This window comes from Hibiscus syriacus, unplaced genomic scaffold, assembly GCF_006381635.1.
Source record: "Hibiscus syriacus cultivar Baekdansim isolate YM2019G1 unplaced genomic scaffold, ASM638163v2 tig00014444_pilon, whole genome shotgun sequence".
Lineage (NCBI taxonomy): Eukaryota > Viridiplantae > Streptophyta > Magnoliopsida > Malvales > Malvaceae > Hibiscus > Hibiscus syriacus.
In genome coordinates this window covers 984,083-998,640 of record NW_024062326.1, presented here as the reverse complement: position 1 = coordinate 998,640, position 14,558 = coordinate 984,083, and the positions used below count along the sequence as shown (strand labels likewise).

The following is a 14,558-nucleotide window of genomic DNA, read 5'->3' as shown; positions in this document are numbered from 1 at the left end:
ACCCATTAATGAGGAAGGCATTATGTCTTTTAACAATTCTATTCGGACCTTGAGAAAACCATTTAATATCTTCACTAACTTCTCTCTCACTCCAAACCTATTACACGTGAAATGTGAATTAATTTGCATTTATGTCGATATAAACAAACAAGACTTATATATTATTTACAACTATGTGCAATGATTTAGTTTCTTACCATCAGCCCTAACCATTCATGAAAAGTTTCTATGAATAACTTATGTATCTCTCGCTGATGTAATCCTCGAAAGCATGCACGAGATCTCAGTACTTCTTTAAACTCACTATAAAGTATATTATGTCGTTAAAGAATGATAAATATAAAATATTAAGTAAATACATTAGGATTTAGTCTGTAAAACTTACATGTGAAAGGGATCTATTGAATCGTGATGGAAAGGAATATATCGGTGTGCTTGTACCCAAGACGTATCATCTAAGTGTGCAATTTCAACTTTGCCGAGTGGTTCACCATAACTTCCAAACAAATAAGTCTGAGCTAAGTCATTAGTACTGAACACAGCATTTCTATTTGGTCTATTCAATCTTGTTTCAATATCTTCCAAATATCTAGAGCAAAATGTCATACATTCCTTTGCCAAATACCCTTAAGCAATTGATCCTTTCGGATAACGTTTATCACGACAGTAAGACTTCAACTTGCACAAGAACCTATACACAAAATAAAATACTATGTAAATAGGTTTGATGAAAATGTATAATCACTAGTCATTTAATATATATAATTCAATTAACACATCTCTATAGGGTACATCCATCGATAGAAAACTGGTCAACCAACATTTTCTTCGTGAGGAAGATGAATTAGCAGGTGCACCATAATTATGAAAAATGAAGGTGGAAATATCTTCTCTAAGTTGCATAAAGTCAAGACGGCTCAATTTTGTAGTTTCTCAAGTTCTTCAACCATCAGAACTTTCCCAAGTTCTTCAACCATCAGAACTTTCCCCCACACAACTTTCATTATATTAGAAAGTTCAATAATACAAGACATCACGTTACTCTACATGCAACCGCGTGCAACTACTGGAAGTAAATCTTGCATTAATATGTGATAATCATGCGACTTTAAAGAATGAAATCTTCGATCTTTAACACTGACACATCGAGATATATTTGATGCATACTCATCTGGGACCTTTATATCCTTTAACACCTTGCAAACCACTTCTTTTTCTTTCTTCGAAAGAGCAAAAATAGAAGGCGACAAGAAATATTTCCATTAGGATATAATTGCAAATGAAGATCATGTCGAATTCTGATGTCTACTAAATCAAGTCTACTCTTTAGATTATATTTAGATTTTCTGTCGTCATTGAGAATGGCCCCGATAATATTCTCACAAACATTCTTCTCAATGTGCATTACATCAAAATTATGTCTCAAAATGTGATCCTTCCAATAAGGCAACTCGAAGAAAATACTCATCTTTTTCCATAAATCTACCTCATTTGGATCATTCTCTTCATCAGACTCATCATCACTCTGTTGGTCAACATCACAATCATACACCTGCTTTGCCCTTTTCTTTGATCGTGTATTCGGTGGTTGATTAATCTTTCCATAAATAAACTTGATATATTTCAACATGGATAATATATCAGACCCAGTTGTTTGCTCAAGAGCTTTTCGAAACTCTTCAGTATCATCAAACATATTCTTTTGACTTCTAAATCTATGATTATCAGCTAACCACCAACAATGTCCCATATAAGAGAACTCATTTTCATTAAATAACCAATTCGAACATGTTTGTGCAACACAACAAGGACAAGCATAACGACCTTTGGTACTCCAACCAGATAAATTTGCATACGCAGGAAAATCATTAATTGTCCATAATAAAATTGCGTGTAAATTAAAGTTCTTCTTCTTCAACACATCATATGTTTCGACCCCTCCCCATAACTGTTTCAACTCTTCAATAAGCGGCTGCATATACATATCAATATCATTTTCGGGACCTTTCTCGCCAGGGATTATCATGGATAAGATAAAAGATGATTGTTTCATGCAAATCCATGGAGGCAAATTGTATGGAACAATTATAACAGGCCAACTACTATACGAAGTACTCATGATTTTGAAAGGATTAAACCCATCAGTTGCAAGACTGAGCTTGACATTTCGAGGATCTCTCATAAAACTTGGAAACATGTTGTCAAATGACTTCCAAACTAGACAATTCGTAGGATGTCGTAATAATTCGTCATCAGTTCTTCCATCATGATGCCACCTCATAGACTCAGCAGTCTTGGAGGACATAAAAAGTCTTTGAAGCCTAGGTATTAAAGGAAAATATTGCAGAATCTTTACATGTATCTTTCTTGATCGTGCTTCAACTTCATCCTCACTCACATTTTTTGCGTCCTTAGTAATCCATCGAGATTTTTCGCAACATGACAAGACTCCTGATTTTTTCAATCACCCCAATACAACATACAATCATTCGGAAAACTATGAATTTTCTCATAACCAAGATCCGAATATTTTATCATTTTCTTCATATCTTTGCATGATTGAGGGATTTTTGCAAAAACGCACTAAAGTACACTATGTTGCGGCGTTTGTTGAAAAAACACCACTTTATATGAACCCTATTACGACGTTTATATAAAAACGCTGCTAAATTTACCATTTTGCGACGTTTCCATTTAAAACACCGCTATATGTTTAAAGTTAGTGGCGTTTACTCTCAAAACGCTGCTAAAAACGCCGTTGTAGAACAATTTTGCTGTAGTGGTTAAATGTAATACATAACAATTGATCTATAAAACTGAAAGAGAGAAAAAAGGAATACTAACATAATTTTGTTTTAATTTCAACACATCACAACAGAAAATCTTAATTTAATTTAATGACTATATATTGCTTGTTTATATTATCGATTTATAATTATTATATTGAGCTGTTTAAGTATAAAGCGTATATATTATAGAAAATCCGAAATAATGTGCATATATCAAACTTGTGGTCCACTATATCATTGATAAATCTGTCTTATCATCTTTGCAATAATGCTTAATTAGAAAATAAATGTTTAAATTACATCGTTTTCTTAAATATGTGTTTAAATTTTTTTTGAATCATTTAAGTATTTAATATTAAAAATATTGTCATGAAGTGTCTCGATTGTAACGACCACTAAAAATCTCGTTAAGTAACACGTATCTCATTTATAAATTTATTGTTTTAAAAAAATATTATTAAAAAAAACCCTTTCCCAACCTGTGTTCCTCTCTCCCTCTCCTACTTTTCCATAACTAAATGGTCAAAGGTCAAATGGTCGACTAAACGACCAACCAAATCGGCTGTCATTGAATTAACTAAATTTAGTGCTTTAGATTACAATTTTTAAATTAAGTATAATCCATTTTTTCCTTATAAATATATCTATATTTTTTATTATTAATATCAATTATTCTTTTTTACCCATCTAATGATGTAAAAAACGTATAAAACTTTTAAGGTTTAACTTGGGACAATGAGTTTTACCTCAAGACCAACTTACAAAGTATAAAACTATATAGTTTCACACCGGTTTAAAATTATTGCATCAATAGAACGCAATGACTAAAATTAAAACTTTAAATGGAGGATAATCTACTTCTTTTTTACGTGTAAAAATCTCTCAATTCTTCAACCATTGATTTCAACTATTAATTTCTATTAGTTGAATGACCCTAAATTAATATAGAAGTAAAAAAATATATAATGTGTTAACATATTCCATCTTTATATATAAATAAATAGTAATCATTTGCACACTCATAATTTAGAATTAGAGGCTTGCTTGGTTGGGCACTTGCCACCTTGGGTTTCTCTTTAATTTAATGGAAAGTTGACGTGGCCAACTAAGAGCTGAAAACAATCATTATATTCTTGGTAATGGAATCAATTTTTGAGATATTAATAATTAAACGTCGAAAAAGTATTCATTTCAAATGAGATATCAAATTGATTTAAAAAGGTTTATCGGATTAAATTGAATTAAAAATAAAATATTTTAAAAAATGATTTAAATTATCATTTAATAATTAAAATTGTAAGTTGGACTTGATTTCTCTAAGCTTCATAAAACCTCTAACAAAAATATGCTAGAACCATGCACGCATATGCAAAAGATTCACCTACCAATAAAAACATCACATAAATTACAAAAGCAAAATAATTAATAATTGAGTATGGCATGGGATATGGCCTATCAACCACCATAATGTTCTTTCCGATGGACATTTCAATTTCAAAAGAACGTCTTTTACAAATTTCCAACCAATACATTTTAAAAGTAAATAATACCTTCTATTTTTTGTTATTGAAAATTCATAGTCAGTGTGAGAAATATTCATGTGATGCCAAATTATGGGACCTCACAAAGTAGCCAACCATAAATTCAAATTTAATTTAATCCGTTCACGTAATTTCTAAAATTTGCATAAACTAACTTACCTCAGTAATTAAAGAAATTATTGTTATTTCTAGAGGTCATGAATTTGAGTACCAACAGCTATAGTAGGGTGATTGAACGTTCATTGTAAAATGGTTAAGAGTATTTAGAACAAATACTATTTTGTAATCATCTTAGCTTAATAAAAAACATAATTTCTAAAATTTTAATTTATAAAAAATTAATTTCAATGTTTGTAGTTTTACTTTCCGTCTAACGGTAATGATCTCATAAAATATATTGTTTGATAAATTAATGGTAATTTTTTTTATAAATATTTGTGGTTTATTATTGAATATCATATGTATTATTATTTACAAGAAAAACTTTATTATCGATATACCAACTAATTATGACAAGTATATTTAACTTTTTAAAGAAAAGAAGATTCTCCGTGCTTTGTTAAGATAAGTGTTTAGGTTTAATAAGTGCAATAATTATACTTGTCATCATTAGGTAATATAATATTCGAAAATTTCTCCATCAAAACTACTACGTTGAACCGTCTTGGTATTACCAAAATCTTATTTCTTCCCTAATTCAACGCTTGAAAAATGGTATATTTCATCATGAATCAATTTTGATGCTTCATATTATGAATATCATCACTAGAATGGAGAGTGTAAATCCATCGGTCCGGATTTTTTTGAATTCGTTCCTTTTTTTCAATAATAAAAAAAACCTTTATGGAATTCTTAATCTTTTTCCCAACTGATCACAACTTAAAGTGTGCTGTGAAGAATTAGTTAGACCTGACAAATTTGACTCGAACTCGATTATTCGAATTGATTTATTCGATCTAATATCTGATATTAGCCCGAACATAATAATCAAATTTGATCTGATACTCATACCCGACCTGAACCATACCCGATTTAAAATTTAACGAAATCGAAATCAACCTGAACCTAAATTAACCCGAACCGAAACCGAAATTAACCCGAACCAAAAGCAACCCGATCCGAAAAAAACCCGAACCGAATATAACCTTACCCAAATGCAACTCGAACAGATTGAAATTGATAAAATTTATTAAACGATAAAAGTTATTTTCGATAATAAATTAATTTAAATAAAATTGATAATTTATTAAAAATATTATATTTAAAATAAAATAATAGAAAATTTAAGAAGAATATAAAAGTAAGAATCTAATTATAAATTAAAAATAATAATAAATAAAGTTTACTTATCTACTTGTTATAAAAATATTAGATTTATAATAAAAATAATATAAAACCACTAAAGCAAAGGAAATAATATTAGATTTATAATAAAAATGATATAAAGTTTACTAATCTACTTTTTATTAAAATAATATAAAACCACTAAAACAAAGGAAATAATATTAGATTTATAATAAAAATAATATAAAGTTTACTTATGTTACGACTAAAACTTAACAAATAAAATTATGTATTATTTTTTAAAATTTAATAAAAATATTAAATTCATAATTGGAAATAAAAAATTTAATAATTTTTTTATCAAATAGTTCTCATTTATAAATTTTTTATACGAAATCAATAAAAAATTTTGATAACAAATTCTAACACAATTATAGGATTGTATTTGTGTCAAATTATCAATTTATCATCTTTAAATGATGGTTTAATTCAAAATATTGAACGATTGAGAATTAGAATTAAACTTAAATGATAAAATTAACAAATAAGAAGACATATTTTTACAAGTATATATTAATTATTCTATATATAGTTGATTTTGATTAGACTCATAACCAATTCAACCCTAATTGACATAATCTAAAGGTTGACCTAAATCAAAAATCAACCGATCCGATATTGACCTGACTCAAAATCTAATCGATTCGGAATTAACCCGACCCAAAAGCAACCGATCCGGTATTGACCCTATCCGATATTGACCTAATCAAAAAATCAACCGATCTGATATTGATTCGAACCGGAAAACAACCGATCCAATAATCACCTGACCCTATACCCGATTCGATTCACCGTACACTCGAACTAGATCAGAATCGATCCAAACAAAATTAAACCAAATTTAATTTAAACTCGAAATTAACCGACCCGAAATAATCCGACCCAAACATGATTCGAATGAACGTTTACGACCTCTAGAATTAGCCCCAAAGTTATAATTTACGGAAGGTATGGGAACCCACAAGACAACTAAACACTCGACCTTCAGACAAAAAGGGAACTGTTAAAAAGGTTTGTCAGAGAAACATCTCATAGTCTTCTTTATTTTCCAGTCTGACAAATCAAATGATCTTTAACCAAAGGACATGCTCTACGAAATTTCTACAGTCGTGTGTATTAGCCATGTGAGTGACAAATCAGTAGGGCCAATTACATGTATGGCCAACTCAGCATGATTATTAGCATATACCAAGTGGGATTTATCTGCTTATCTGCCTTCTTTCAACATCTCTTGCATCTTTGATCAACATAGACATCCTCAAAAGGCTGTGAAAAGTTACCAAAAGAATCATAGTTTAGTTTAGTACTCTCAGATTCGAGTTTTCCGATTCCGGTTTCGGTTCAGATTCGAGTACCATTTTCTCCATGAAAAGATGGCAACTGAAGCAGAAATCATCCCAGAACCCATTTCTGTACTGGTGAAAAGTTCTTTCCTTAATTTCATATTGTTTTGCTTTGTGTTTCTGTTTCTGCATGGTTAGCAAAGATCATATGATGTTTTTCTACACGTATACTGCAATTTCATACCAGAAAAACTAGACAGGTGACTTCAGTTAGCACTTCGTAACTGTTTTGATGTCCTTGAAACACTTCAAACATGATGATATTTGATTTTAACTAGAAATAAAAGGCAAAAAAACAAAAGGTGATCTGGTCTTTACTCACTTTTTCCCCCTTTGATCCGTAAGGAATAATAATTCTCTGAAGTGATAAACCAGATTCATGAGAGCCATCTGTTTGCTCATAGTATTAAATTGCGGCTGCGGATTATGTTGCGGATACGGTTACGGTGTCACGATTGCGGACGTTACGTAACGTGTTGCGGCTGTCGCGGGATGATCTCTTCCTCAAAAATCACAATAAGTCTAAAATATTATATTTATATATTTTACAGTTATCTTTTAATATATTAATATTAATATACTCTTTTAATATTATATTTTAAAAATAAAATTTTAATTTCATAGATAAAAATTTATTAAAAACAAATATAAATTATAGAAGTGCTATCATATTAGATAATGGGTAATAACAATTATAATATTAATGAATAACATATACTATTATATTATAGATTAGATAAAATTTTATAGTTTCATAGTAAATAGATAAAATACATATACTATTATAGTATTATAAAGTGAATTCATCTCTTATACAAAATATATATAAAATAAATAAACATATAATTATTATACTTAATTTTAATATAAAAATTTAATTTAAAATTAATCACGTCAATTTTAGATATGAGAAAAATTCAATTTAAACTTAAATTAATTTAATTTTAAAATAATGTTAATAAATAATTTAATTCAAATTTAAGTAACTAATTTTAACCATAACTATTACGATATTATTAATGATATATATTTATAATTCATTTTTAAGAATTAAATTAAAACAATTCATCTATGTAATTTTATATTTTAGATAATTTAAAGTTTGTTGCGGTACAATTTATAGCGTGTTGGAGTGTTGCTTAACGGTTTTTGACCGCAACAATCGTAATGCAATTCCCTTATCGAGTTACACCAATATTACGTCACGGTAACCTTAAAAAATGTTACGATGCGAGCGTTACTCTGCGTTGCGATCGTAATTTAGTACTATTGGGCTTGACTGAAATTTCTGTCGCTTTAATGGCGTCGAGATCTAGTTTTTAACTTTCCGAAACTAAACATACATCGATACTGATGACTTTAAGATTCTTAAACAAAATCAGAAGCAAATTGAGATAAATACTTTAATGATTACCTGGATCAGCATTATATCATTGATAAGTTGATTGCTTATTAAACTTGAATATGGTAGATTTGGATATTAAGAATCTTATTCTGATACGAGTATCCGACAGCTGAATTACCTTTAAAGTGGTCATTCTTGGGTAAATTTTATTACAGGAATGTAAAACAGTGAGCTGCATATGCACTTGATTTATGGCTCTGCTCTGCAGAAACAAAGATTTGTTCATACCGGAAAGGAAAAAAATGAGTAGAAATGGAAAACAATAAGAAATTTAATTTTAATAAAATGGAGAATCTTCCTATGATTTTGTATATGCAATTGAAAAAAAAAACTTTAGTATCTATGCAGAAAGCAGAAGAGGAGATTAGCAAACCAAGTTTGGATTTGAAGAAATCTGAAGGTGGACTCGCCGTGCCTGCGGGAGCCTATGGAAGTTTGGATAAATCAGATACTATTGAGTTAGCCGCCGCTAATAATGTGGTTGAAACCTTGAATACTGTCTCTCAAGGAAATCCAGAGATACCCAAGGGTGAAAGGTTTTCAATATCGCATGAGATTTCACAGGAGGAGGATGAAAAGATGTCGAAGATCGAGGTAATTGCGAGCAATGATTCTTCTCTGGAAGAGAAACCTGGGAATATTGAAGAAGAACTGAGCCAAAATGCTGAGATCGAGTTCAATATACAAGAGGCTAACTTGGAGCTCAAGAAACAAGCTTCGATCGGTAATCCGGATCTGATAATGGACAGCTCGAATGAGGCAAATGAAATGATTACCAACGCTGATCCCTCCTACAATATTCAAGAGGAACTTGAAGAGAAGAACATTGAAGAAATGAAAGACACCGAGCCAGTGAAGCTGCCTGCCGTATTGGAAAAGGGAGAAGGCACTGAGGCAACTGATCCTGCTGATACATCGGTAAGTGAAAAGGACCAATTCGTTTCAGATAGCACCGGAGACACCTTAACCTCAAAATCGGTAACTGAAACAAACTCGGAAATCAGTGAAGTTTCCGGGAAAGAGCTGCAAAACGACAATCCATACAAGGAGGTTGCTTGCATACATGAATCTGCTGCTGACGCGCGTGAGAAACCTGAAGAGGTAAGCCAGGCTATAATGGTATCAAGTGAAAGTTTCATTTATGAAGATTATGCAAATTCGGAATCAGAAAAGCTTAATGTGATTCATTCATGTTTATATTTTATATAGTACTTTTGTCGCCGTGGGTCAAGTTGAAAATTTGTTCTGTCATACAGATGAGTAAAGAAAGAGAAATTGAGGAACACCCTAAAGTTGACATCCCGAGCTCATCGGTTAGTGATGAAATCGTGAAGGAAAGCATAAAGGAAGGGGAAAGCATCCCAATGAAGTCAATAGAAAAGGTCGACTAATAAAAGAAAGCCAATTTCAATCCAAAAAGAATGTGTTCCTTTTTATCAATCTTGTTTCCTTACAGGTTCAATGTTTTGCAGGCTAATTCTTCAACTGAGCTTGAGGACTCAACAAGGGATACCAAAGAAAAAACCTTAGTAGAAAGAAGCACCGATACTGTTGAACCGGAATCCACTCCGGTTGCACCAGAAACAGAAGATAAAAAGCAGGAAACGGATAATGCTGTTCCCACTGAAGAAAGCAGTCTAGCAACGACCGGACATGAAGGGGCCGGCACCAACACTGCTGAACTGGAATCCGCACCGGCTGCACCAGAAACAGAAGATAAAAAGCAGGAAACAGATAATGCTGTTCCCACTGAAGAAAGCAGTCTAGCAACGACCGGACATGAAGGGGCCGGTGTAGATGGTGTGGGCATTGATGTGGAACCGGCAGATTCCTCTGTATCATTCGAGAAGGGTAAGGAAATATATACGGAAGAAGGAATGCAGGATAGAGTTGTACACGAGAATTCCGAAACTCCTCTCCCACAAGCAACATATGATACACTAATGGAAAAGGAGGACAATACAACTTTAGATGTTCCAAAAATAGAGGCCAAAGAGACAGGAACGGAACACTTGCTCAAGGAATCAGGCGTGCATACAGAACAGGAGACTGGAAAATGCAACTCTGTAGCAGAAACATCGAAAGGTGGACAATCATCGGATTTAGGATTTGTGAAAGAGAAGATCGAAGATGGAAAACAATTGGATGAAGCCATGGGTTCGGACCACACCTCGGGTATATGCGAAGATGTCGAAAAGGTTATCCAAGCAGAAGATGGTTTAGCTACGAACTTGGCAGAACAAGAAACTGAAGTGCCAACAGGAGCTCCTGATCAGATTTCCAAGGTGAAAAACATGAATGTAAATGAAGAAAAAAGTAAGCAAACCATCCCTGAACTGAGCAAGAGCCAAATTGATCATGAAACCATCCCCGATGTTCAAAACCAAGAAAGTGAACAGAAGATAAATGAGGAACCGGAAAACAAACTGGTGGATGAACAAAACGCAAACGAGATGAGCAAGACTGTCATCTTGTCTGAAGAGGTAAATAACATGGTTTCCCCCCAAATATGTTGCTAAATTTATCTTCAAATTTTGAAACTTTTTTAACTTTTTATTGATAGGTTGAAGACTACACTTCAGTCTCAAATGAATGTCTGAAGGAAAGAGAGTCCAAGGAACAGGTAGAAACGAAAAACTTGGAGGTTGAAGAATATTCAACCAAGGACCAAGAAGCGTCACTCATCGTAGAATCAGCAGAAAGGAAACAGGATCAAGAAGGGGAATCAGAAGAAAAAGTTAAGGACATTGTCCATGAACCAAAGCAGCATGTTCAAGAAAAGAGTGATGAAACCGTGACAAAAGTTGGAGCTGTGACAAGCTTAGACAACACTGAGATGAATGTGGAGCTTGTGAATTCAAGCAAAGAAAGTACCGAAAGTGATTCTAATCAAGAGACAAAACAAGTTGAGAATCCACAACAAGAAGAGGAGAAAACAGAACCAGCATCGGAACCCAAAGTGAATGAAGCTGAACAAACCAAAGCTGTGCCCGAAACATCATCTGAATACCCATCTGAAAGCATTCCAACTTCTGCTGCAACATTGCCTTCCAAGGATGAAGAAATAGAAACTGCACACTTGAATGAGAAGATAGGAAAAGAGATACATAAGGATGCTGAAATAGTTAAACATGAAAGAACAATAGAAGAAGTGTGCTTGCAAAAGGAAGGAGAAAGCGAGCCTAAGGCTGTATCGGTAGGAAAAACCATTGTTGACGAGGCTCTTCAAATTGAGGAACCAGATGATCAAATTCAGACAAGTTCGACATCACTTTCTAAGGATGACTTATCTGATGCAAAGCAAGCAGCAGTGATATGCTTGGAAAAAGAAGAGGTTGAAGATGGTAAGAAAGATGAAACCGATACTGCTCGAACTATGGAAGTGGAGGAACCAAAGCATCAATCTTCAGCTTCAGCATTAACTGAAGCTATTGTGGATCAAGAAACTTCTGTTGCTCAAGCTTCATTAGCTAAGGAATCAAGGGAAACTGAAACCTCTGCATTGACTTCTGAGAAACATGAAACAAAGGAAACTGAACCGCAAAAAGATGAGAGTCCACCAAAGATCCTAGAACAAACAAATGTTGAAGTTGAGACAGTTGAAAAGGCTTTTGACAATGAATCGATCAAACAGAAACTTGTTAAACCAAGTGCCGGAGAAAATCAGTGTGACAATACAAATGAAACCATAGTGAATGAAGTTTCAAAAGAAGAGGTAAGCAATCAAATGCAGTACTAGCTTGAAACCTTGATGGTTTGATGCATTTCCTTTTTCATTTTTGATTCGGGTTTTCAAAAAATGGCAGCTCTTGGAGGTCAAGGAAGTTACTGAAACATCTAATTTGATTGCTGAACTGGAAGAGCCGGCAAAACATGGCTATGGAGTATGTGAGCTCCAGGACAAACTGATTGAGGACAAAGCATTGGAAACGACTCAAACAGAAGAGGTCAGAAACTCAATTTTGTTCATCTTAATCGTTTCTTGATTCTCTACAAGTCTATACCGAAGCTTTTGATCTGTAATAGGACATTTTGGATGCTCAAAAGATCAGTGAAAATGAGATAATTGAAAAGCAGATTGTTTGTGAAGATAAAACTACTGAAAATCCAAGCCCAGCTTCATCAGTAATGCCAACAGAAGAGGTTAGATTACATATAATCCTCCTCCCAAACTTTTGCATTAAATGAAATATTTAAACCTTTGCATTCACACTTGATTCCGAGTAATCTAAACTGAAATATGTAATCAAACTTAGTAGCTATATGTTTCATCTTTTATCGGGAATCAAGCTTTGAATTATCACAGGCAGGTCCAGAGGGCGCCAAGGGTTCAGACAATCAGATTTCCAGTGAATTAGAACCCACTGAAAACACAGAGATACCAAGTTCAATTGTTAAAGAACATGCTCCAATAGATTTTCCGGACAAAGTTGCAGTATCCTCACAGAAAGCTGAAGTTGAAGATGTCAAAGAGGTTTATCCAAAAGAAGCAGATATTGGCCATGGTGGAGACAAACGAACAGACTCTTCTGGAAAAAAGATAACCGATGAGTTAACGTCGGATGAGGATTTGACTAAGGTATTTCATGCATATCTGGACATGGGTTTTGGGAGATGATCCTACACTCAGACCCGAACCTGATTTACATGCACTAATACTAACGTTCATAGTTCACTTGCATTGTTCATTTTCTCTTGTTATTTTGCTATAATCATGTATTTATGAACTCGACAACTATTAATGGTGGAAAACAAACATGACAGATTAAGGAGCTAAAAGATGAACATACAGCAGAGAAGACGAATGAAACCTTGAAAATCCCAAAAAAGGAAATTGAAAAGGTCAGTATGGAGGCACTCATCTTTGTTCCTCTTGTTGTTCTATTGCTTCAATCTTATGATATTCAATCTTAATCTTAAAAACAACTCACTGTGAAAACTCTGAAGGATGGTGCAAATAACAATGTTGAGAAAGAGACTCTCAAAGAAGATCAAACTGTGAAGGATCAAGAACAAGCTCAAGTTGTCATGAAAGAAGCCACAACTGTAAATAAAAAAATACAATAAAAACTTCAAAATGAATAACCAAAACAAAATATTGCAGGATATAAAATTAGTTTCAAGTCCAGTAATGGGGTCTAAATATCATAAGCTAAAATGTAACAGCAAAAACGAATAAAAAATGCCGAGTAGTCCCTTTCACATTAAAAGTCAAGATTAGACATATGTGATACTAATGTAAATTTTAACAAACAGGTTCCTGAAGAGGCCATGAAGAAACCTGAAGCAAGAGAGTTGCAACCTGGAGAAGCTATAGAGATTTCTCATGTAGAAGAGAAAACAGACACTTCAGTTGCGGAAATAAACTCGGAACATGCATCGGCTAATTCGGGAAATTTATCATTGTCTGATATACTCCAAAGATCTGCTGAAGAGAAAATAGAGGGGGCTGAACCTGTGATTGAAGAGAGGGAACTAACAGTAAGAAAGGAAGCACATGTTGTAGTTGCAGAAACCATTCCAGCTGAAGAACCAAAAGTAGATGGAGTACCTGGAGGAGACCAACATAACAAGAACGACTCCGGCTCTGATGCCCCGGTGATAGTCGAGGCACCGAGAGATGCTGAAACTAAACCACATAAGAAATCTCAAAACATATTATCAGGTGTTGGATCCAAAGTCAAAAATTCGATTTCCAAGGTGAAGAAAGCAATTACTGGTAAATCTTCTCATTCAAAAGAACCGAAAGCAATATCACCAAAGGGAAACGACAAATAAAAGATGATGCTCATTCTAAGTCGGTACAGAATCACATATTTTTTTAGATGTTTTTAAAGGGGTTTTTTCCCAGTCATATATTTCATGATTTGTTGAGCTTGGTATGTCTATGTGCAGATTGAGACAGCGGTTTTTGTTTTTTGGATTTTTTGTATAAACGTACTTGAACAACTACATGATTGTGAACTAGATTTTACAATGTTGCAATCTTTCTGAGCTTTGCTATTATCACATATATAAAGATTTGTTTGTTTGTCAGTTAGGTCTCAACAAGTTCATCTTTCAAGATCCTTCTTTGCACTTGCCATTGAAACTTACATTGAAAAAGAGCCAAATTAGCATACGATTATGGAGTTAA

At 33.2% G+C, this 14,558-nt stretch overlaps 1 protein-coding gene across 1 annotated transcript; it reads left to right on the top strand.

Annotated features, from left to right (window-relative positions):
- The first annotated feature begins 7,015 nt into the window (after window positions 1-7,015).
- Window positions 7,016-14,458, top strand: LOC120207303 (microtubule-associated protein futsch-like). The gene is made up of 11 exons (XM_039206793.1): window positions 7,016-7,092; window positions 8,771-9,523; window positions 9,679-9,804; window positions 9,895-10,905; window positions 10,986-12,137; window positions 12,229-12,369; window positions 12,449-12,565; window positions 12,705-13,001; window positions 13,187-13,264; window positions 13,370-13,468; window positions 13,679-14,458. The coding sequence occupies exons 1-11, from the start codon at window positions 7,048-7,050 to the stop codon at window positions 14,198-14,200; spliced, it is 4,341 nt and encodes a 1,446-aa protein (XP_039062724.1). The 5' UTR covers window positions 7,016-7,047; the 3' UTR covers window positions 14,201-14,458.
- Window positions 14,459-14,558: the final 100 nt, after the last annotated feature.

What these genes read in the sequence shown, in the direction of transcription:
- LOC120207303 (XM_039206793.1), top strand. Translation starts at nt 7,048, where the DNA reads ATGGCAACTGAAGCAGAAATCATCCCAGAACCCATTTCTGTACTG. An exon ending in CGCGTGAGAAACCTGAAGAG is followed by an intron (nt 9,524 to 9,678) that starts GTAAGCCAGGCT and finishes TCTGTCATACAG; the next exon opens with ATGAGTAAAGAAAGAGAAAT. An exon ending in AAACGACTCAAACAGAAGAG is followed by an intron (nt 12,370 to 12,448) that starts GTCAGAAACTCA and finishes GATCTGTAATAG; the next exon opens with GACATTTTGGATGCTCAAAA.